The sequence below is a fragment of the Pteropus alecto genome, unplaced genomic scaffold, assembly GCF_000325575.1.
Source record: "Pteropus alecto unplaced genomic scaffold, ASM32557v1 scaffold87, whole genome shotgun sequence".
Lineage (NCBI taxonomy): Eukaryota > Metazoa > Chordata > Mammalia > Chiroptera > Pteropodidae > Pteropus > Pteropus alecto.
Genome location: NW_006443225.1, coordinates 21,798,628 through 21,824,700, shown reverse-complemented (window position 1 = coordinate 21,824,700; position 26,073 = coordinate 21,798,628). Strand labels below are relative to the sequence as shown.

The 26,073-nt window shown below is 37.2% G+C and overlaps 1 protein-coding gene across 1 annotated transcript in view; it reads right to left on the bottom strand.

Annotated features, from left to right (window-relative positions):
- CNBD1 (cyclic nucleotide binding domain containing 1) overlaps positions 1-26,073 on the bottom strand; it is a 133,071-nt gene that overhangs the window by 45,458 nt on the left and 61,540 nt on the right. The window contains exons 5-6 of the mRNA XM_006924109.1: positions 12,983-13,128; positions 341-534 (exon numbers count right to left, since the gene is read on the bottom strand). Of these exons, the coding sequence (XP_006924171.1) occupies positions 341-534; positions 12,983-13,128 (340 nt within the window). The remainder of the gene's footprint in view (positions 1-340; positions 535-12,982; positions 13,129-26,073) is intronic.

Sequence of the window (26,073 nt, the reverse complement as noted above, 5' to 3'; positions counted from 1 at the left end):
TCCTCTCATCCCTTCAAGTCCCCTGTTCCATGTCCCTTATCTCTAACTACCCTCCTTCCTCGTTTGGTGATTCGATGACACGGGCTTGTCTCCACTGTCAAATATACCATAGACCCCTGCCAATGGGCCACATGTTGCCGAAGGCATCCCTCATTAAATTTTAAAACAAATACCAAGTTCAATGTTAATAGTGTAGTTTTTATTTTTAAAAGCTATATTATCTTAGATATTTCTGGACTCACTGAAGTGAGAGACAGCTGGAGTTAAACGTCTGGAAGCGACAGAGTTCTACCACAGTGACACCCCGCTGTTGATGGAGGAGCGCAGATTCGGATCTTACCATGGGGTCGCACGGAGGCGTGTGCATCTCAGCAAGTACCACATTTTCTAAGTTGTCACTGAAAACAAAGCTGTGGAAACTCTGAGGTATAAAAGTGGCTGTCGACTCACTTTCTTCAAGCAGATTCTTATACACCTGTGTCTGAGGTCGAGCCAGGCCTTTCAGTATTACATAAAATCCATCGTTTCCAACCACTGTAACAAAATAAAACCAAAAGAGATACACTTATATCCCAGACTTATATCCCAGGCTCTCAGATAAAGACGTGATGACCACACGCCATTATACTCACTTCACGCCATTATACTCACTTCACGTTCCACAGTCCCTTTCAGTTAATACAATGATAGCAGCTTTGCTGTAGCACCGAGGCATTTACAAACAATTTACTCAATAACAAGAACAACAAAGATATGTCTACACATTCATAGAATCCCTTCCTGACGGCTGTTATAGTAATCAACACTCTATGCAACTGATCGGATTCTAGGGAAGAAACGTGGTAACACGTCAAAATAGAAATTTAAGAGATTATGGGAAAAGTAGAACCAGAAAAGTCCTTGAAGTTTTAAAATGTTTACCTTCCCCTCAAAAATGCCATTTTGCCTATTTTACATTGGTCACAACATCCACCTACTATCAATTTCCATTTATGTTTGCTCTGGGGATGATGACGGTCACCCGTAGAGCTCAGCGAGGACGGCGACTGAAAGCTCGGCAGGGGCGTTTGCTCCAGTATTGCTCCCGCTCACACTGTAACTCTCCACAATCTGTCGTGTGATCCCAATTCCTCAAGTTCAACTCCGTGCCTGCCGGTCTGGCAGGCCTGTTCACTTGTGAGCACTGGAATGCTGCTTGCTTAAGGCAGCTCTAGGTCTTCTGAAGCTGGTCCCTTAAGTGAGGCAGGCCTGGGAACCGGGTGCTGTCTCTCCATTTCTCAACTCTTGACAGAGCCGGAGCAAATGAATGAAGTGTTATTAACTTGCTATAAACAAAAACTTCACAAATTGATTTTCAGGGACAATTGTGTTTCTTTTTATGCCCTAAGAGATGTTGACTGCCTGCCTTCTCTGCTTCTCTCTAAACTAAGGGCATATTAGTGGGGTTCTCTTGGTCACCATCTGTGCACAGTGATTACAGGAGAGTGATTTTCAGTCTTCTCTAAAGCAAGAGTTGTGTTTGCTTTGAAGCCTAAGCTTAAAACAGATTCCTTTCTGGGTAGCAATATCACTTTTCACTAAACAGCGAATCTATGTGGCAAGGGCACTGCAGGAATATTGCTTTTAAATAACAATCAGGTGAGCTGTATGAGAACTACATTGTAGTAAGTACATTGTAGAGGCAAAAGACAGTGAAATTTTATAACAGTAATAATGATTGCGACCAATTACAAAAATGTACAAAAATATTACTAGCAGCTTTGTCAGAATAGCTAAAAGCTAGAAACGGCTCAGGTGTCCATGCAGAAGAAAATGCATAAAATCTCTTGTATATACACACATGGGAATATCACTCAGCCATAAAATGAATGAACCATTGATTCAAGTGACATGAATGAATCTCAGAAATACTGTGCTGACTGAAAGGCTTTCACCAAAAGAATACACACTGTTTCATTTCATCATAGAGTTCTGATAGCTGAGTTATACTAGAAAAAGAAAAAGGAAGACAGAAGAGCAGCTGCCTCTGGCAGGTGGCCAGAGAGGGGCGGGGAAGAAGCAGAGGGAAACTTCTGGGGTGACAGTGAAGGGGTTTGGGTTACAGCCACGGTCCCCAACCTTTGTGGCGCCAGGGACCGGCGCTCCTATGAGAACCTAACACCTGAGGATCTGAGGCGGAGCTGAGGCAGTGATGCTGGCATGCGCAGAGGGAAACTTCTGGGGTGACAGTGAAGGGGTCTGGGTTACAGCCACGGTCCCCAACCTTTGTGGCACCAGGGACCGGCGCTCCTATGAGAACCTAACACCTGAGGATCTGAGGCGGAGCTGAGGCGGTGATGCTGGCATGGGGAGTGGCTGCAGAAACCGATAAAGCTCGCTGGCCCGCCGCTCCCCTCCTGCTGTGCAGCCCGGTTCCTGACAGTACACAGCCCAAGGGTTGGGGACCCCTGTGTTACAGTATTTGTCAAAACTCATTGAACAATACACTTAAGGTACAAATACTATGCACATTACCGTATATAAATTTTGCCTTAAAAAAAATAAAGGACTGGAAACAAATATTGAATCTAGGTAAACACTGAAGTGTTTAGGGGTGCAATGTCCTCATGCTACACTTATATCAATAGAACAGAATATGATGCAAACATAGTGGGGAAAACTGTAGGAAAAAATGTGCAACTACAAGATGATGATAAACCTTTTTCGACCTCTTTCTGTGTCTTAAGCCAGACACTGTTCCAAACATAATACACTTATTAACTTTTTCTATCCTCTTAGCTATTCTATAAATCAACTACTATAACTGCCCCCATGTTATAACTGAGCACACTGAAGGCACTGAGAAATGAAGCATCTCGCCCCAGCTCGGAGAGCCAGCAGCAGTATTTAAACAGCACTGGGTCAGGCTACAGCACTGTGCTGGCCCTTGTAAGTCAGTGTAGCATCAACATTCTCTCTCCCTCTCTCTGCAACCCATCCCTCTCTTTCCCTCAAAATGTATTTTGTAGTAATATGGTTTCAGTTATGGTAAAGTAAGACTACATGTGTGACCTACACAGATGTTTCATTTTAAGTGGAAAGAAAGCCCATTTCAAAGTAATATATGTTAGTTTAAAATTTTGAAAAATAAAAAAAAATCAACATGTGACCTATAAATATATGTTTATGGCATAAACATTATTTAACATAAACAAGACTGAAAAGAGATTTCATATTACAGTTGTTCATAAGAAAATGGAGTGTAATTTAAATAAAACTCATCAAAAAAGACACTTAATCACTGAGCAAAATAATAGTGCTTGATTAGAACTGCAATGATACCTTGCCCTAGTTTTTCTCCGTAAGGTTACTGCTCTTAAATCTTAATAAGTAGGTTGATAGACTGTTCCTAAAAAAATGGCTCATTAATAAACCTTTCTATAGATTTCCAAAAATTGAAACATAGTAATTCCTGTTATCCAAACATGCTAGACTTGCCATGAAAAACAGCTATCACATACTGACCATCAGTCATCTGCCATGCACTGTGCTAGGTGCTCTATCACTGATACTTTAATCATCAAAAGTGTTATTTATCCTTAGTCCATTTTTCAAACGAAGAAATTAAGGCACAGAATAATTAAGTAACATCAAAAGTCACAAAGCACATTAGCTTCTGGATGTCTTCAAATATATTTCCAACATCTGAAGGATATACACACGTGTGCAAACCCATAAAAACACATACACACACAGGAGTGTGCATGCAGTATTAAATTTTATACACACACACACATACATACATACAGTATGGTATATGTGTATTTGTGTGGATATATATACACATATACACATATACATAAACATAGATGATCATTTTAAAGATTTTATAAAGGATCTCAAAGGGGACCCAAAGAATTCTTAGCATTTTGTTACAAAGTTCAGTTCAAACATTAAACCTGAAATTAATGTAGCTGGTTGATTTATGAATCTATCAAAATTAGTTTGGTAGAGATTTGAAAATAAAAGAATTTAAAAAAATTTTTAGAAATATATGCAGAGTGTGATGAGTTTCGGGGTGACATCTTCATACAAATACTAAGGGAGAAAAAAGAAAATTCTCAAATGAAAAAATGGCATAAAATTGAATTAAAAATGAACACTCAAGCAATTAACAGAATTCTCAGAATTCATACAATATAGGAAATCAGCTCTCAAATATATGGCAAATGATATAAATACCATAAAAAATGTATAAAGAAAAAAATGCAGTAGAATTAAGCTCTCAAATAGCAATTGAAATATTACTTACAAATCACGAAGCTGTGTTAAATTTATGAATTATGACAAAAAAGGCATTTATTAATATTCAAGATAAGTATAAGCATTTGAAATTCCTAAGCAATGAGAAGAAACATAGTATAGGCTTCTTACGTTTTCAAAATACACAAAATTATTTTGTGTAACTTTTAGAAAAAAAAAGAATACTCCAAGCGACAAAGAAAAAATTGACTATAAGAATATAAAATGGCATTAAAATGAATCAAAATGGCATTAAATCTTTATTCCCAGATTTTGCAAAAGTAAAGGAATTTGATAAAATCAAGGTGGTTAGGAGTAAGTTTTCTACAATTATTTATCTAGCCGCCCTCCATGACATGAAAAGCCAAAAGAAACATTTTCATAGGACTTGAAGAAAATTCCTAGTTCAGGACCTTGTTATCTTAAAATAGCTTTTGTATTAGTTGAACAAGAGATATTCAAAATGAATTAAGAGTGCTAATAATAGAAAGTTTAATTAATCATTTTGATTGTGACTTTTCAACAGGTTCAAGGCCAAACACCAAGAGAGACTGATGCAAATACGCTGGTGAGCTCGTTGCGAAGGCCCCGCCCCCCGCTCCCCGCCCCCACTCTGGTCCACAGAACCTGCGGTTGAATCCCTCCATTCTAAACGATGTCAACGTCTGCAAGAACTGCCCTGGATAAACAGTCACATTGCCACCTGGTTAACTCTCATTTGGCCTATAAAACTGAGTTTGAGTGTGACCTGTGTACCAGGAGCCCTCCCCGACCTGCGCCTGCGCCCCACCGCCCTGACTGACGCCCTCCCTGGGAGCCTTTAACAGGGATTTCACTCACAGGCTCTGCTTTTTCAGTCTCAGCGACGCAACCTCTGGGACAAGGACCCCTGACTTTGCTCTCAGTATCTCCAGCCCACAGCACGTCACCCGAATGATTTTAGGCACGTAGCAAATACCTGAATGAATGAAAGCTTTTAACGATCCTCTACTGTATTTCTCTCCAAAGAATTTTATCTAACATTTGGGAAACTCCCTTTTCTTTCCTTAGAATTCTGTCTTTGGAAAAATGAGATAAAACCCTTTGATCCCCTCTTTTCCTGTCAGACCATTAGGTGGGAGCCTCGGGAAGCACCAGGAAGTCGTACATTTTAAGCCAGGCCGTTTAATTTGTGGAGCCCCCCTTATAACGCCTAAATAGTCCCAGAGATAACATAACAATAGCAATGAATGGCCTTTTCATAGCTCTTCTGATCTGATATTAAGGTATCTTCATAGATGGGGTTTTGTTCTTATGGACAATTTTTCCTTTCTTAAGATGCCAGGAGTAGTTATTTTAAGTCACATGTCTAATAATTTTATTTAGGTTATTTCTATAATTTGTATAATTTGCAGAAGATAAAGTACAAGTAAAATTGAGTATTTATTTTAAGATTAAAAAAACAAATAAATTATTATTATCATAGAGCTAAATGGAAGGGATGAAAAATTCATTTCAACTTATTTTGGGCTCAGACCTTACACTGGAATAGCCTCTCAATATTGATGCTTCCTGCCAAATATTTGTAAAGGTTTCATAAAGGGAGAATTAAAAATTTTACAAATTGTTAGTGATTATTTTAATAACCTTAAATATTATTTCTTAATATTTTTTACTTAATCTTTCCTACTAAGAAAAAACACAATAAGAAAATTTATTTCAAAATCGCTTGTTCATATTCATAACACACACATTAAGGTCAAGGCCTTTGTTTGCCATAAAAGATTCTGTTCATTCATTTAGACTAGATCTTGTTAATCTCGGTTATAAGTGAACTTACAAAAATACATACAATATTGCTTTAAAAGTTAGTGAATAGAAGGAAAATTGAGTGAGAAAAAAAGATGAAGGCAAGAATAAATTAAATTATAAAACGAATTCCATGAAATCCTGCATATTTACAAGGAGATAGCATTGAGTAAGGAGATCATTTTTGCTCCATTTGCCTTTTTAAAAGTTTTAATGCTTAAAATTTTAATCAAAATAATACCACGTATATTTTAAATCAGTTTTTAAAGGCTTATAAAAAAGTCCCTAAGCTATCTCACATGCAATACAAAATGAGAAATGTGATCAGTTACTTGATTTAGCAACTACAAAAGAATTAAAGAATGACTTGCCTGGAAGTCCCAAAATCACTGAATATATTTCTCCCAGTTCCCAAAAAAGAAAATAATGTAAATACAACTAAACACTTCACAAAGCACATTATTAAAATACAGGGCATAACATATTATTTCTAAGGACTTAAAAATCATTTCTATATGAGAAGATCAAAAGCAGAGCCTCTGGCTATGCAACTGTTTACCAATACGATGCAAGGTAAATGCAACTTTTTCTGAAAGAATGAATGGGCTACCTATTGGAGACTACCATTCAACAAGAATTATTTCGTTTTGAACAAACTTTAGATCAGTATTGTAGATTTAAGGCTGTACTAGTTACAGTGCATTCATTTATCAAATATTTATTGAGGGGCTATTATGTCCAATCATCTTAACTGTCTTAGGCCATACTTCAGATTAAGAGCACGTGAGTCACAGGCAGGCCTGCTGGTGGGGTGAGGCCGGGGGAGGACAGATGCTTCCGAAAGGTGAAGAGCTCACCTGAGTCGTAGTATTTATGCCTAGACATATGCAGGTGGCAGAGCTAAAAATACTTTTATTTTAATTTTTTTACTTTTTTAATTAAAAATTATTAGGGTGACATTGATCAACAAAATCTAATAAATTTCAAGTGTACAATTCAACAGTATGTCATATATTGTACTGCACTGTGTGTTCGCCACCCATAGTTACTTTCCTTCCGTCACCAGATACTTGACTCTTGTCCCCTTATCTTCCCTCCTTCCCTCTGGTCACCACTAATCCACTGTCCGTGTCCATGTTCACCTCTAAAACTAAATGTAATAAATGGAAGCTCCTACAAACACACAAAAAAAGTGTTTTTCCTGACTCCAAATTATATACAATTGAACATTTTAAACCAGTTATCAAAAGCTATTTTGGTCTATTAAAACAAAGGAAAAAAATCTCAGAAAAGGTTTTAGAAAAAGATCTCCTCAAGAAACCATAAATATGTGGCCTTTTGTGACCAGCTTCTTTCATTTAGCATAACATCTTCAAAATCCACCCTGATTGTAGCACATATCAGTATCTTATTCCTTTCCACTGCCGAATAATATTCCATCGTAAGAATATATCACATTTTTAAAAATCTATTCATCCACTGACAGAAATCTGGGCTGTTTCCACGTTTTGGCTATTGTGAGTAAAGGTGCTGTAAACATTTGTGCCTGAGTTCTGAATGAATGTATGTTTCACTTCTCCGGTTTACACCTAGGGGTAGAACTGCTGGGTCGGTGGTAAGTTTGTGTTTAACATTTGGGAAGCTGCCAAACTGTCTTACAAGGGGGCTTCTTTGTAGGACTAAATATTTGATCTCTATTTTACACGCCTCCCCCGACCCCACTCCAGAAACGCATGAGAAGTCCAGCTTCTCTGCATTACCACGGCACTCACTTTTACGTTTACACTGCCCTCGTGGGTATGGAACGGTATGACATCGTGGTGTTAATTTACGATTCTCTAATGACTAATGATGTTGAGCACTGTTATGTGCCTATTGGCCATCTGTATATGTATTCTTGTGAAATGCATCTATTCAAATAGTTTGCCCATTTCTCAGTTGGGTTAATTGTCTTTTTGGTATTGCCCTGTAAGAGTTTTTCATGATCTGAATATGAGACCCTTACCTGGTGTAGGAATTGCAAAATTTTCTCTCATTCCAAGTTTGTATTTCCACCTTCTTGATTATTTCTTTGAAGCTCAAAATATATTTATCTCATTCCCTCTGCTTGTTTTTGGATTAACTGGCTCTTCTTTTTTAGTTTCTTAAGGTGGAAGGTTAGGCTATTGATTTGAGATTTTTTTTTTTTTTTTTTTTAATATACAGGCTTGGTGAATGGGCCTATTCCTGGAAGACAGATCAAATCATGATGAATCTATTACGCAAGAAATTTGGAGAGAGATCCAAACCTATACTGCTGCCTCCAGTGGCTGTCAGGCTGCTGGTTTCCACAGCTACAACGGTTGCAAGGCTGGGTTATAGTACGGAGGAAATAGGGCAAGAAAAAACTCGCTATAAAACTCGCTATTCTCGCCAAGACTCCAACATTTTTGTTCTATAAACACTCCTTGGATTATTACGGGTCTTTTCCAGAATTCTGAAAAACTTTTCAATCCATTATGGATCTGTGGAGGTCCTTATCCTCCCATTCTCAAAGTGCTTGTCTAGTTTATTTTTGCTGCTATTTGTTTTAACATGTTATCACTTGTAGCTAAACTCCATGAACACTCTAGAAAATGTCCAAAACGCTGAAGACATCATTACTTTCAAAAGTCGTACTGCTTTTTAAATATTAAATTACGTGTCATTTTTCCATTCTTGTTTCACATATTTATCTAGCATTTATACAGATGTATTATCTCAATAGTCTGCCTATATTACCTTGTCTAGTTTACTTAGTATCTCTGTTCCCCAAGCTCCTCTTCTATAAAATGAGGATAATCGCCATACAATTTAGAGTTTAAAAAATATTATGCAAAGTAGTACTTATAAATTATTAAGAAAAGCAGATCAAAAAAATTATATAAAATATATGAATATTATTATTACAATCATTTAAAGAATTCCTCTTCCAATTTCCAGCCCCTCTAATTCTTTTACTCTTATTGTTTCATAAAACTTATTTCCTGAATTTATATTACATTTTCATTCTTTATCTTTCCTATATTCCATACTAGAAAATAAGTTCCAATGACAGTCACTAGCACATAGCGAAGACTTAATACAAGCTTGTTAAATAAATGAATTGTGTTTATGTTATTGTAGGAAATGGGAACCAGTTCTATGCATTTTTCTTTCCTAAGCATTTAGCACAAAACCATGTTGCATTTTTGCACGTGACGAAAGTATATAAAAAGATTTTTTTAAAAATAACTCTTCACTATTGGACAAAACTGCCAACTCTTCTGAAATATTCAACCCAGGAATTAGCCTAGAGGGGATGAACAAATGTGAGTTCTATTCTGTTTGTTTTTCCAATAAAGTCAAATAGGTTTTTTAAAAAATTATTAGATTTTAGATACTGAGTAACAGAATTATGTTCGACAACTTGAAAAGTGCTTCTTTATTAATTCAAAATATTCCAGTACCAGAAGTGGAGGAACTTATGCGTGTGGGGTTTCTATTTCTGGTGTCATCTACTATTGCACCTATTCTGACTGTTCAGGCAGGCATTTGCTGTAATTAGAGAACACCTGTCTGATCAGGTGTTAAATATTTCAAATATCGACCCTGCTTACAAATTTCACTGTTTAGAAATTAAGATTCAAAATGACAATGAGAAAAATAAACATCATGGCAAGCATCTCTGGCATTTTCGTGAGATTGAAGAGTTATTGCTGTCGCATTAATTTTCTCAAATCCTCACAGTCACCTCTTAGATAGGAAAAGGCAAGAAAGGAACTGGGTTCTCACAATGCAGAGAGACTGAGAGACTCTGGCCATCTTCCAGGTCATCATAAATCACAGGAAACACCTCAGCTGACCCGCCTTTAGGGCCAACAGGCATTCTTCAGAGCTAGATTTGCCTTTAAGGGAACCAGGGTGTTTATGGCAAGACTAAATATCTGATTACTTATATCATACGAATGCATTGTTTGAATTATGGTTAACATATATGGAAGAGATGCTCACTATGTTCTTTCATGAGATTTAGCTACTATGTCTTTATTATATGTTAAATGAAATTTAAACCACAATGAGAAATAAGTCTATGCAGGTTAAGAAAATGTTAAAAATTTAGTAATATAAAAATATTCTCAGTATTAAAAATAAATATTAAATTTTATTAAAATAAGAAGCTATGGTGTTTTTGAGATATAACTTCATGAAAGTTGGGAGTAAAATGAAATAAAATAGAAGAAAGAGAAGAGAAATAACACTGTAAAACTTTATGGACTTCAAGAAAACAGAGCACAGATGAAATAGATAATAAAGGAAAAAACCCTTACATCAATCATTTCATGGGAATATTTCAATGTTAATATAAAGGAATACAGTAATAAAATTCTGATCGTGACTCTAACTCTAGGTTAGCCACTCGATTGGATTCGCAAGCAAGCTCATGATTTCAGCTTACGAGAGCTTTAGGTTGCCAATCACAACGTCCCCTGCCCAGGCCATGAAATAAGGGATCCAAGGGATCATTCTTGAGATCATTTGAACGAAGTAAACTATATACCTGCATAGCACATAGGAATTGATTACTATATGGAAAGTATATTACATATATTATCTCTACTATAGAATATATGTAATCCTAATGTAGCAATCAGGATTTAGTACCACATTGGCTTGAACAGGAGAGATGTATGTGTGTTACTCAGTACTTCAAATCACACCGTTATTGTTCTCCCTGTTAAAACTTCATCATTTAAGGAGACTGAGTGAGCAATGGTAAGTCTAGGAAGCTGCCTCAAATAACGAAGCTCCAAAGACTGTGGGCAGAAATGAAACAGAAGGTGCAAACAGCTGTTGGAATTGCAGGCGAGAAGCGCAGCCTCGGCAGCGCGCTGGAAGTCAGCAGCTGGGTGACAAGGGGCTGCAGGGGGACACTTTAAAGAATGGCAGAGGGAGGGGGTGCATATGGAAATAAAGAAACGGGAAGGAAAGATACCTCGTAGGGCTTGTGTTTTTACATTGGATGAACGAAAACATTTATGAAGGTCAGACAGTTAATGAGTTGACTGCCTTGGGCGTGAAACAGACCTGAGCTGTCAGAATCAGATGCCTTAAAAACTCAAGAGAAGGCTTTTGACTCAAGGTAAATGTAAACACAGAGACTGCTAATTTTTTTTAAGTGTTTGAAAGTATGAGTTTAATATTAAATGCGAGTTACTGAAATGTGAGTTATTAAATGTGAAATGCCTTACTTAACATATAAATGATCAATTAAAGTTGATGTTTGCCAAGGAACGAAAATTTATAGTTTAAACTTAATCACCTGGGTTGTCGAGATACCATCAGAATACAATATCTGCTTCTAACGGTAATTTTAAAACCAGAGTTCACTGTTCCCATTCACTGCCCCTCGGTTCCTCTACCCTCCACTAAGGTAACAATTTTAAAAATACGTCTTTTCCCACTGCCCCTCTGGGGCTATGCCTAAGCATTTTTGTGCATGTGTATATGCACACATATCTGTATCTATAACTTCAGGCATTTAGGAAAATACGATATACATGGTTGCATTTTTATACACCTCTACAGCTCTATTTTTATTTGGCTGTCGTTAATAAGCTTCCACATCAGTGTATGTAGATCTACCTCATCCCCTTCAACCACTGACTAGGATGCCATCCATGGAGCAACTGTGTCGCCACGCATGTATTCCATCTCCTAGTGAAGGGCATTCAGGTTGTTTTCATATTTTTTACAATAAATCGAATTTCAGGGATTTGTGATAAAACAAAAATTTTAATTACTATCCTCAAGCTAATGGAAAAGCAATGTTGAATGTTCGTTCTTTCTTCCCTTTCAAAATCATTTATCCTCTGCAAAACTCCTAGGATTTAATTTTCCGGGTTTGATGTCGAATTTAATGAAACTAATTATGAGAGAGGGCCATTGGGGGAAATCTCTTGAAATATGTAAATCTTTTCAATAGACACATGTTTTCCAAAATTCCAATTAGATTTTAAATGCCATGATCCTGATGAACCAGTGGCATGATGGACCGAGAATGGGTTTGGCATTAAGGCTACAGTGTGTTTAAAATTCCACTCTAATCAGAAACACGCCACATAATACTCTGTGTCTTAGAGTCCTCGTCTATGAAGAATCATAATAATATCTACTTTCATTTATCACTGTGAGGAATAAAGAAGGAATATCCCTCATGCAAAGAATGTATTAAATAAACTTAGTTCCTCCTTTCTAACAGGTACTAGATAAATACCAAAAATGATGTTGCATTCTATTAGTTTAGGTGTGTGTGTGACTCTAGTGTGTTTACTTGTATGCTCCCCTATAAAAAAATTAAAATATAAAATACCGCTATTAAATTAATGTATCTAGTACATGTCCTTGGTAAAAGGACAAGAAATTACAATCAAGAAACTAAAATCTGTCTGGAGAGGTTTTTTTCCCCCAATATCTGATCAGTATGGAACCATCAAATACTCACTTTGACCACTTTCTGTCTTAACAATGGAAACCAATGCTAGATGGTTATTCAATGTGTGTATCAATGATCGCTTTTCAAAGTATGGTCCCCAGATGAGCAGCATTGCCTGGAATATTACTGGAAATAAAAATTAAGCTCCACCCCCAAACCTATCAAACCAGAAACTCTAGGTATTGAACACAGCAATGTTTCAGCGAGTCCTCTGGGTGACTCTGACGTGTGCAAACGCTAGTGTACATCTTTAAAACATAAGTACTAAAATGTGAAATGTCATTCATTCCACTACTTATAAACTTAGAAATGAAATATGTCTAAGCAGTGGATTTTTAACATGTCAAGTGAAATTGACTATTATAATGATAGTGACATGTATTTTATCTTCCCAAATGTCCCTCCAGATTAGTCGGTTACCTGTGCTGCCTTTCACCCAGGTTTCGGAAGTGACACTCTTGCTGAGTGCTTTTAGATCCTCGTCAGTTAGCTGGGAAGTTAAATCTGGAATTGTTTTCAGCATCTTCCATACCATTTTGTGTTCGTGCAGCGTCCTGCGCATGGGCCTTAAAAAAAATGCAAATTGAGAGACCATAGCATAAATACAAAGAAACAAATCAATCAAAACATTCTTGATTTTTGAGCGTTCAAATTTGTATTTCCTTTTCATTTAAGGGTTGCTTATGGACACCTGTGATGATATTTTATTTTGTCTTGGTAATCAACTTTAGAAACAGAATTTGTTCTTCCAACATTAAGCAGCATCTCCACGAAACTTCACATGTCAGGAAATGTACCTTCTTTTTATAGAACTCAGTGTGTTAACTGTAAGGTTATATTCTTGTTATTATCCTACTTGGAGTTCACTGAGCTTCTTGAATGAGTAGATGATGTTCTTCATCAAACTGGGACATTTGGGGCCATTCTTTCTTCATATATTCTCTGCCCCTTTTCTCTGTCCACTCCTTCTGTGATCTCTATTGATGTTATCTATGTGGTAGGATATCGTTGTCATACTTCAATTTTATAGGCTGTAGTCCCTATAGTGTGTGCCTACCTGTCTCTGCTATTTCACTTAGTGGCCATTTAATAATTGTTCAGAGATTTCTTTAAATGCCTGAACCAATACGTCTCTCAATTTTGCTAATGGGCTGGCTCTGTGTTGTCAACTCTTCTTTTAATTCATTAGACATTGTTTCCTTTATTTCTTTGGATCTATTTATAATAGTTGATTTAAAAATCTTTGTCTACTAGGAATCAACATTTGCATCCCTCAGGACATCGTTGGCTGTTGACTGCTTTTTCCCCCCTACATATGGGGCACACTTTGTTATTTCTTTGTTTGTCTTGTAATTTTTGTTGAAAAGTTAAATATTTTAGCTAATATAATGTGGCAACTCTGGAAGTAAGTTTCCCGCCTCGCAGGGAACAACAGTGCCCTGTGAACAGGGCCTTTGCAGAGAGCTGCCAGACAGGTGGCACTGTGGCAGCGCCCTGGGAGTGGAGCTTTGTGAGCAGCTCTTAGCCAGTCTGCCTACCCGGGGCTGCAAGGCTGCTGGCTTCAGCACTGCCACAGAACCTGAGACAGGAAGATTAAAACAGGTCAGAGCGAAAAGCCACAAATCCTACTCTTCTCCCAAGGTTCCACCATTTTTCTTGAATCGATTCCTCCTCATACTGTTGCAAGCATTCGATTAATTTTTCAGAGTTCTGTAAATAATTATTTTGACAATGTTTTGCCAGAATTTCATTGTGTTTATGAAGAAGTAGATACACAGAGACCCTCACCCTGCCATTCTAGAGGTCCTGCACGCCACACAGAATCCTAAATCGTCTGATCTGCATCAACGCCCATAAGTCCTCCCATAGCTCAAGGTCAACATGTTTCAAGCCCCCAGCGAAAAGGGGTTAGGAAAGTGCATGTGACCACTGGCAGTGAGACAATCCAAAATATTCGGTAAAAACACTACTAACATAAGAGATTAGAAGAGATGATGTTTAAAGCCAGGAAGTCATTCAAAAATTATAGCTCTTTGTCATTTTGATAAATGAATGGGCTTGTAATTTACACATTTGGACTAAACATGAAAAACATTATTTCCTACAATTACCATCATTGCTCTGGAAACCCTATTCCTAATAAATTCCTGTTTCTCGACTTCCTATTGCCTCTCCTACGTGGGCATGGAACGCTGCAGTGGGACTGTGAAGCAGCCAACGGGGCGGTGCCTCGCCCGCCTAACCTGCTCTCAGCACCATTCCTAGCTTGCTCGAGCTGCCCATCTGGTACCCATCTTCAGGGTTTCCCACGCTCCACCCTGACCCACGGCTAGCACGTTCCACAGTGCTGAAATTCACCCAAAACTTTTCTGTGGATCCCAGCACACGCTCCAGAAAGTCAGCCCTTACTTCCTCTCTTCAAACGTGGCCTTCCTTCACCTCTCTCTCGATCTCAACCTTTATTATTTGGCAGGAATCCCCTTTACATCGTGTCTACTCCTTCCTTGGCGCATCTTTCTGGCCTACTCTTAAGATATAAAAGCTGCTATGAAAGAAATTAGATTGACAAAAAGACACCTTCCTATTCATTTGTAGTCAAACAGGAAGAAAAAAAAACAGCAGTGGCTACGAGTGCCAGAAAGACTTCATTCAGAAGGAAGTGCCGAAAGGCCCATGAAGGTTTCCTCAATGATTTATAAACACCTAAGAAAGTATCTCGAGGTCCAGTCATGAAACAATCAATTTTTCATTCGAAGTGAAGATATCTAGGAATAGACCTGATTCATATATTCGAAGAGCTCTCAAATTAAAGAGGGATTAAGATTATTTTGTCTAACAATTTGAGAAGTTATAAAGAGGTCATTTTTTTTTCTAATTAAAAAGTATAATTAAAATATTAAAAACAATAAAAGAGATCCCTGGGGGGACACATACAAAATTCAAATGTTAGCTCCCTATCAAAATCCTCCTGCTGTTTGAGTTCATACTTCCTTTTAATATTGGTTAAAAATAACCAATCGAACAGAATCCACACGAGACTCAGTCCCAGGTACTGAGAAAAACTTGATAACTCCCTAATAACTCAGAATTTGGAAGGACTTTGTTTCTCCCACTTGTTTCTTATTGATTTCTTATTTCTACTGGGTGCTCAATCTCTGATCTAGAAGGCAGAATTTGTTGTCAGTTTTACTTTGTTTTCTTTTAAATAATGTCTTATTCCTACACATGAAATTCAGATCAGATAGAGAATAGATCACCCACTTGTTTTCAGTCTTTAATATTTTCACAAATGCTACCATGTGATTCTTCATACAAGGAAGGATTGGACAAGAGCAGTGGTGTTTGAATAGACGCATAAACAGTCACAGAGCACTTCGCTCAGACTAAGTCTTATGCAGAGTGTACATGACGTCAGTGGATGCAGAACTAAGCTAGTTTAAGGAGGACAGAATGGGAAGATCGGTCAGTTTGCACACTAAACCTGCTCTTCCCCTACAAGTCCGCTGAATGAGCCGTGAGGAATCCATAGGGCTGATACAAAATCACAAGAAATCCAAGGTTCTTTTCAACATAAACATTCTAGTAATTAGTTAGGTTTCTACCATATTTTACATTCTTTATATTATCATAGGATTACAAGAAACTACAAGAATTGAAAGCAGAAACTCAGATATTCATACACAAATGTTTATAGCAAAAACATTTCTAATTAGCAGCATTATTTCCAATATCCAAAGGTGGAAATAAACCAAACTGACCTTCAGATGAATGATAATCAACATTTGGTGTGTACATATACTCAGTGGAATATATTACAGAATGAAAAAGAATGTATTAATGACTCATTCACCAACATAGATAAATCTCAAAAATCTTATGCTGAGCAAAAGACAGAAACAAGGTACCTACTGTGAGGTTTTATTTATTAGAATTTTGAGAAGAGGAAAAACTGCTATTTGGTGCTATAAATGAGGATGGTGGGGGATGGGAAAGGACTGGGATGAGGCATGTGAGAAATTTTGTATGTCAATATCCATGGCACCATTATTCACAACAGTCAATAGCCACAAGTGGAAGCAACTCAAATGTACATCTTTTGATGAATGGATAATCAAAATTTGGTATACAAATGCAATAGAATATTATTCTGCTTTAAAAATGAGTGAAATTCTGATACCTGCTACAATATAAATGAACACTGAGAACATTCTCAGTGAAATAAGGCATCTGCAAAAGGACGAATATTGTATGATTCCAGTTAGGTGAAGTACCAAGAAGAGTCAAATTCATAGACACAGAAACCAGAAGAGTGGTTCCCAGGGGCTGGGGGGAGAGGGAAATGAGAAGTAATGATTTTTTAATTAAATTTACTGGGGTTGACATTGGTTAAAATTATATGTTTCAAATGTACAATTCAATACTACATCATCTGTATATTGCATTGTGTGTTCAGCACCCAAAGTGAGTATGTTTTTTCAGTTTGGGATGATGAGAAAGATCTCAGAATTGACAGTGGTTATGCTTGCACAACATTGTCAATGTACTTGATATTGCTGAACTATTACATTTTAAATGGTTAAACAATAAATTATATATTATGCATAATTTACCAAAGTTAAAATAATTTATCAAGCACTTGTTATACCCTTGATCATATGTTGCATTGGGCACTGGATCCAAAGAGAGCATAGTCTTTTTGGTAAAATGGAAATATATGCCTCTATTATAACAAAAAAAAGGAAGGAAGGAAGGGAAAAAAAGGAAGGAAGGGGAGGAAGGAAGGAAGGAGGGAGGGGAGAGAGGAAAGAAAGAGAGAGAGAGAGAGAGAGAGAGAGGGGGTGAGAGAGAGAGAGAGAGAGAGAAAGAAAAGAAAGAAAGAAAGAAAGAAAGAAAGAAAGAAAGAAAGAAAGAAAGAAAGAAAGAAAGAAAGAAAGAAAGAAAATTGCATTTTCTAATCCAATCTCCTTTTAAAATGAGAGCTGAGGCTTAGATATGTTAAGTAACTTGCCTAAGTTTATGAGAATAATAAATTATTAGGCCAGGATTTTACCCCGTACAGTGACACATCAGAGCACAGGTTACCGTCCACTTAGTCACTACACTAAGTCGCATCTTCACTACAGTGATTTCATTTATTTTGAATTATGGGGATCACTGAGTTAGAGCAGGAACTATTCCGGGTTTTGTTAGGTCTGACACATAAAACAAACAAAAAAAGAATACAAATCTATCAATTATAAAGTGAGTAGAAATGTGAATGTTTAGAAAGACAAGAAAGTACAATGAATCACAAATTCCTAAAAGCTGAATAATTTGAAAACATCACAAAATCCAGAAAAATATTATAGTATCTCTATTAATTAGTTCCCTATGTACCTCTATTATATTTCTAATTTTTTTTTTACTGCTTTCTTACAGATTCTTACAGTTTAAGCTTCATTGCCTTCAAGGTAAATTTGCCTCTGAGTTAAGATCTAGTTATTAAGCAAAAGAAACAATAAGAAGAAAATAGAATCAGCTATCAGCCTGGATTTGAATCTGACAAGAGGTATTTAAAAAAAAAAAAAAAAAGCATGAAGTGAGGAACACAGAGCAAGGTAAAATTCTGAGCCTGAATCAGAGGCCATGTAGGAATGGGCTCAAATCCACAGCTGGGGGGACAAAATGGTAGAAGTGACAGTGTGCGTCATCGGCCGCGAACAGAGTCACGAGCATGTTACACCAGGTGAGGTCCGTCCCTAGAACACATGCCCTGCACGCCCGGCCACGCGAGTTCAAGGATCCACCACACTTGCTGCACTTGGGCAGCCTTATGATGGGGACACACTAACGTTTTCAGAATGCGTACAGCTGAAGTCCCTGGGGCGTAGCAGGTGTACAACACTTGAGTGGATGGGTGTGGTCCACAGATCCGCAGGCTAAACAATCCAGCTGAAAAGGTCACTTTAGTTAAGAGCGCACACGCATGCTGGTGGCTTCCTTAAAAGCATTAAAAGCAACACTTATGACAGTTAAAAATGTGATTTCCCCAAATTTTATTTATTTACCCATTTCCCTGTGTATGTCCAAGTAACTCACTATGAAATTATGTTGCTGGAAGCTAGCATGTGCTTGAATTTTTCTCGAATCATTAATCATCAACATGCGCATCACCTTCTGGCTGACTCCTCATTTGAATCGCCTAATCAGTCAAGGGTGAATGCGCAGAATAACAATTGATTTTATTTAATCATCTAAATTCATAGGACAAATGTTGATCATTATCGGTTTTTCCAGAAATCGGGTATGGTCACTGGTGGAAGGCAGACATCACAGTCACAGCACGCTCTGCCTCACTTGGTTCTTCCTACACGTAGCTGAAACTGGAAGGTCAGTGGCAGCGACTGAACTCTTCTTTTCAAGCTCAAAAGAAAATCTTTAATGATTAGAAAATAGATATTTTTTTAAACGTCTCTCTTGTTGCTGGGGGAGGATGGCTGGGCTTTCTCTTGTGGAGAGAGAGACATTAAAACGTGCTGGAGTAAAGAGCAGATTTCCTTTCACGAGGACAGGATTGAAGAATATAATAAACTAGGCTCTTAATTGGAATTAAAACTTGGGGCTCATAAAACAAGTTTCAAATAGTTTAATCTATCTCTGTATTGTGATTCCAACACCAAACGAGACTTTTAAGTATCCTCAAGACAAGTACACCACCAAAGAGCCCTTCTTAGCATCCCTAAGACCTGAGTGATCGGCAACAGCCACACAAGGGCACTAGGAACGTCTCAAAATCTGTCAGAAGTCACCTGTGATCTCACTTCCTGAACATTCTCACCAGCAGTGAGCAAGATAATCAGGGATTTCTGAAACACACAGATGTTTACAACTTTACTTAAGGTTTTCTACATCTTTTGTGCTCGGACATTTGAAAGAGCTGATTCCAAGACAGAAACATGATGATTTCTCTGAAGAAGAAATGGACAGGTAATTTTGTTGGGAATTTTAATTATCCTTAACTTGATCACCCTGTTTCTCTCTTCTGTGCTCAAAAGAATAGATTAGCTACATGTCAGACTCAGAAGGCAAGGAACGGCTTCTGCTCACATTTTGGATTTTTGAGGTCAGCTAAAAATGAGCCTTTGCTGTCTGATTATTCATTCATTTATTTATTCAGCAAATCATTTTTAGAGTAGTTAACTTTCAGGCACTGTTAAAGGTCAGCAAACAATACAGAGAAAGACACACACGGTCCTGACTCACACGAGTTGGGCCGCAGAGGGAAGTCGGACATCGGACACAGCTGTGGTCATGGCGGTCACCAAAGCGGAGCGCTGCGCTCCACGGAAAGAGGGACACGCCCGGTCCAGGGCTCAAAAGACACGTCCCAGGGTGCGGGTGGGTGACCGGGCTGCGTCTCTTGCGTACCTCACTCTGGACCTTTGAACATGCCACTCCTACGCCCGCAACACCGACAGCCTCCCGCCCCACTGCCCGCTGGACTCTGGCTCCAAGGAACTTCTGAACAACGGGGACCACTGCGTCTGCTTCCACCTGGATACCTAGGTCTGGAAGCTGCGTGACCGAGCTGTCTACCACGTGACTGTGCGTCAGATCCAGCCCCGGGAGTGGGGCGGCAGCTGGCCCACAAGTGGCAGTGGCGTGGTGTGGCGTGTCCCCCGCTGACACCCTCTGCAGGGACTCTGCAGTCCACGGAGGAAAGATGGGAGCGTGTGAGGTGACGACTTCTCCATAGCTGCCACAGAACATTCTGAGTTCGAATTTAGTTCTGCTTCTTCCTAGTTTTGTGCTAGAAAGTCACTAACCTATCTGAATCTGTTTTCTGTAAATAAACAGCAATCATGATAAATCTATTTTTCAGGACCTCCATGGGGAATGACCAAATTTAAGTGCAGAATTATGTACACATGTTTATTCATAAAGCTCAACATGTAGTAATTCCAAATTAACTTAATGACAAATCAAACCACCTCGAAGGCAAGAGAATTTCTGAGAAATGTAAAATGTTTTTATAAAAGACTGCTACCTAGCATGAAACCAGAGTGGAAGGAAAAAAAGATCAAATTCTGATAAGGTTGAAAGTAAAAAATATGACTAATTTACATGAACTTAATTTATAAAAGTACTATTCAAAGTAATAAAATATTTTTCTGCGGTGCTTACACAAAAGTTAATCTGATGGCTATTTGAATACATATGCAAGTTTCCTACCTGATGATGTATTTCCTACAATATAATATTAAAATTTCAAAGAAAAAACTAAATACAAAAAAAAAAGTAGCCTAGAAATTTCAGAGACCCTTTTCAGAAAAGTATTCTGCATGAAATAGAGAAAATTTATACTGAAAATATGAAAATAAGAAGACTCACTCCATAAAGAATTAGAAAGTAAAAACAGTGAAAAAGAACTGAGGGGGTAATATAGTTTTAAAAAACACAGTTCATCAGTCCTTCAGTGCAGAGGAATTCACTAACAAATGAATCTGCCCTGATATTTTCATTTTCTTGCTTTGGGTACTCAAAGGTAAAATTCTTCATTCTGGAGGTTGTTCACAGTTTCATGTACTAAAAGATAGGATGGATTGAATTATATTCAAATTCTGTTTGACTAGACAAAAGTAAATTACTATACAGTTTTTAGAATTTCTCAAAGTTCAACCAATTTAGTAGAAATTACTGTGAGCAGCATTTCAAATTAGTTTTATGTTAATTCAAAAATTTACTAAGACCTTTACAAATGTAGTCAGAAATGTACATTTTAATTCTTGGATGACAAGGCCACTAGCTGTTATTAACAAAGAATCATATTTACAAAATGGTCTATATAAGTAAAATGTATTAATTAAAAATGGCAGAAAGTATTTTCTTTATGCACATAACATATATTTAAAGAACAATATCCAAAGTCAGGTTCTATTCTAGGGATTGGTGATACACTAATGCAAAATAAAAATGAGGTTGCTGCTCTCATGAATGTTATATTCTGGGCATGGGGGTAGAAAATATAAATTATAGAGAAGAAAATATCTGGGAATTCAACATATTATGTACAGAAAGAAACTAGATGACTTAATGGAGTGACAAGGTGACTCCAACACTCTTAGAGGTCTCTGGGAAAGAACACAGGCCTTAAGTACTTCCTGACGGAGGCGGAGCGAGGCGGGAAAAAGCATGGCACACTCCTACGCCTCCACTGGGCAGGCAGGGTGATGGCAGCGTGCGGCTGGCTTAGTGGAAAGGAGAAGACAGGAATCCAGGACTGAGGCGGGGGAACTGACTTTTGGTCCTTTTATGTTTATCAGCATAAAAGATGATATTTAAAGACATGGGACTCAATGAAGTCACTAAACAACATAAACATAAGTGAGGTTTAAAGCATAATTTGAAATCTTGAAACTAAAGATATTGGAGAAATGACTTACAAATAGCATTTCATTATTTAATGATACCCTTTTGGGGCAGGCTACATAATCATACATTAAGAAATTGGAAAAGTAAAAACATAGAAATGAATATATAACTGGGCACTTAGTTCTAGTGCAGAAAGTTTGATTAATATTTTTTAAATAATTTAATGACAGTTTATAAAATCGTTTATATGAAAACATAAAATTTTTAGGAGCATGGGCAGTGGCAACAGAAATTTAACCTCACTTGAAAAAACAAAAAAGTCCATTATAATAACTACAAAACGGAGAGCGGACACTAGGCACTAGTAGGTTTTGGCAGTATAGAATCTAAATACCACTTATATTTAAACAAAATTCCAAAATATATTGGGTCAGGACTCCACCTTCCAATACAGAGACAAAAAAGGAAGGGAAAAGAGCATCTTTAAAGTTTTAGCTCAGGACATGATCTACAACACAAGAATTTTCTACATCAACGATAAGGCAGCCGAAGTAGCCACAAGTAGACAGCAAAGAATGAGCCTGCAGACTGTCAGACTGAAGAGATAGCCTCAACGTTTTCAGTAAGTATAAGTCGAGACTTTTTGAGAAAATCTGGTACCCATGAACTGGAGTCAGAATAAAAGGAAAGATGCATCAACTCTGAGAACCCAGAAATCCCAAACCCTTCTCTATAGTTTGTTCCTGTTGATACGTATTAACCTCTTGATTCACTGAGTGCGAAGTTCATCAGTACCTTAAACACTAATAAAAAGTCTACCCAACTTTCATCTTACACACTGTTGTTTTGTTTTTTTATCTCTGTATATTTAATCTGTATATTTAATCGAAGTTTGTTATTCCTACCATGATCATTATAGTTTTATACAGACAATAACAATTTTATTTACATAAATTTTATCCAGATTATTTGCCTATGATTTCTTCTTGCACTTCAAACCTGCAGTCTGGGATCATTTCACTTCTTCCTAAAATATCTCCTTTCAAAACTTCCTTTGGTGACATGTATTAAACTTTATGTGTCTGAAAATGTCTTTACTTTGCTCTGATCCACGAAAGATAATTTTGATGGGTACAAGTTCTAAAGTAGACATAAATTGTTCTCAGGAATTTAAAGATTGTTAGTCTACTGTCCTCTGGTATGTATTATGCTACTGAGAAATCTACTCTCAGCCTATTTTTTATTCCTTTGTAATTGATGTTTTTTATCTCTCTGACTCCTTTTAAGATTTTCACTTTGTCATCGTTGTTCTGCAAATTCACTACAAAGCACCTAAGAATCTCTTTTGACACCTTCATAGTATTTGTTGTATATTGATGTCTTTAATTATTTCCAGAAAATCCTAAATTTACATTTCAAATATTGCCATTCTTCTGGTTTTTAGTTTTTGTTTTTGTTTTTTTGAGATTAAACAGGTGAGTTTTATTATCAAATCTAACAATTCTGGATACCTAGTTCTCAGCAGTATTATAAATATTACTGCCTATCTTAAAATCTTTCAGAGCTTTGGGCAGACAGCATCTTAAGGTATCAAGTATAAAGAACTTTTTTCTGATCTCAAGTGCCAGTTATCACCAATTTTCACACAAAACATGTTTTGTTTTGTTTTTTTAATTTTTCTCCTACTGCAGTTAAAGGGCCACTACCACTCAGCTGAAGAGGGGATGTTTGGTTCTCCATGGCGTAAATCAAAGTAATGCAAAGTAAATAGAAATACTAGCCACATAATTCTGCATGGCATTGCATTCAAGCAAGGGACAATGTGCACTGAGTTAATCAAATCCTGTTTTCCTCTTTGGAGTTACATGACGCAGCAGGACTAGCTAGCTAGTGTCTCATACTGTGCTTTTATAGGGTAAACCCAACTAAACACAGTGCTAAACACTGATAGATCAGTACTTGCTCTTCTATGCGCTTTATTCACTCTTTCTGGAGCTCTTATTAGACATCAGTTCATCTTAGCATTCGTATTTCTTAACCAGGCTTCTAAAATTCCATATCCTCTTGTACTTTTGCACTGTATTCTGCTTAGCTCCTGAATTTCTTGTTAAAAACTAAAAAAGACTCATTGAACAGAAAGGATAGTGAAAATGCCTCACAGGATTTTTCAGTCTGTGTATAGAACCCTATTTACTTTTAAGCTAAACTTCTTTAAAATTATTGAAGGATTAGAAGCAAAAAATAAAGTATCATTACTTGTGCACAACTGATTCTCTGTAATTATAAACGTAGAAGAGAAACAAAACATAAATTTTTGCAAATGTTGACAAAGGTCACACTATATGATTTAGTACCAATTTCATGTGATTTTTATGTTTGTGTTATATTTTATTTCTAGATTTTTCATAACATTGCAAAAAAAGTTACAGGCATTTAAGCTAATTCCACTACAGTTAAATATTGGGATTGCTTAAACAATTCTGGCTTCACGTGACTCCATGTCCACCCCGAGCCTCGTAGTTAAGTATGTCAACTAAACCGTCACCAGTCCTACCTGTCACAAGTTATCTTAGTCCTCCCTGGCAATTTCAAATGTGTCAAAAGCCTGCAGCTCATTTTACCTACTCTTTCTAGAAGCTCCTGGACAAATATCATAGAACTGTGGTAGAGGACTTCACTTCTGATTATTCCCAGCCTCGCTGTTTTTTACAAAACCTTTACTCATCTATAAACAGCATACTTTCTTATTTGCTGTAAAAGCTCTTCTCGATTTTGACACCTCTCCCAAACACAATCTTACCACTCATTTTCTAAAGGCGACCCAATGGCTTTCCTTCATTCATTCCTTTCCCCTTTCTTCTCTTTGCTCTCTCTTGCCAAAGAGCTGGACTTCAATACAGGTTTGACGAATACATTAGTAAACAAGACACGGTCAAGTGAAAGTGAGAGGTTTAAGAGCAGAATGAGCATGTTCCGATTCACTTTGTGCAGCTAAATCTGCTTAAGTTAAAGGAGTCTTTTAAAATTCTTTGCCATGAATCTACTCAATTTTAAAGAAGTAATTACCTTATAAAAGTAATTTATGTATATGGTTGGTATTAAAAACATATGAAAGATTTAGTGTGGACCCTGAGTACTGCGAAATTTAAAAAAAAATCGTTTCCATTTTTTCAGAGTCCAAAATATGATCGGACCCAAGGTCAGACTACAGCATGTATGAGTGTTCCCACAGGGCCTAGAGTGCTGAGCTCGTCCTTCGCCTCATACATTAGGTTAACAGGACATCTGCTGCTCTTCATTCACCTAATATTATTATGATTATTTCATAGTTTCACCTTTTAGAGCTATTATTATTTGAAAATGTAATACACAAAGACCAGTAAAGGATAAATTACTGAAATAATCTACTTACAAGGACGTAGGAAGCTCCTAAATCTAGAGAACAGTAAAGGCGGTTGAGGACCACCCATCCTAAATGGAGGAGACATCGGCTTGACCATAATTAGGAGCACTGGCAGTGTGTTCTCATTTTGTGACAATGTAGAAGCTAGATCCACACAGTTACTGAACTAAGCTTTTCTAATATGATCACCCGAGTGAAAAGAATAAAAACATAGGCATCTTACAGTTCCCTCCCTTTCACATAACAAAGACATCAACATCAAATGCAACCCACACACTTCCATCAGTTAGTTACTACAGCACTGATTCCCATGTGACTACGTCACTGGAAACCTAGAGGGGACGCTGAAATGAGCCACGGCTAGATTTTGTAAGAGGAGAACCGATATCTATGTGGTAGGTACACCATTTAAATGGAAGTTGGACAGCTTGTTTAAAGCTAAAATCGTTTCCACTCAATATATAAATTCTGAAAAACACAATAGTAAATATCCTCTATGAACTGTAAAACCTGCAGATGTTTAAAAATAAAAATAACAATGCTGACATATTTTTAATGTTCAGAAAGTAAAGACTTTAGGAGATGTGTTCCTTTTATAGTCTTTTCTAAAACTTAATATTTCCTAAAAATAGCAAAAGACTGAAGAGACCCAGAAAGTGACTTTGTATTATTTATGACAGAAAGGCAGGACCAGGGATGAGATGTATCCTGCAGATGAAATGTGATAATGGCCACTACACATACTGTCACAAGTTAC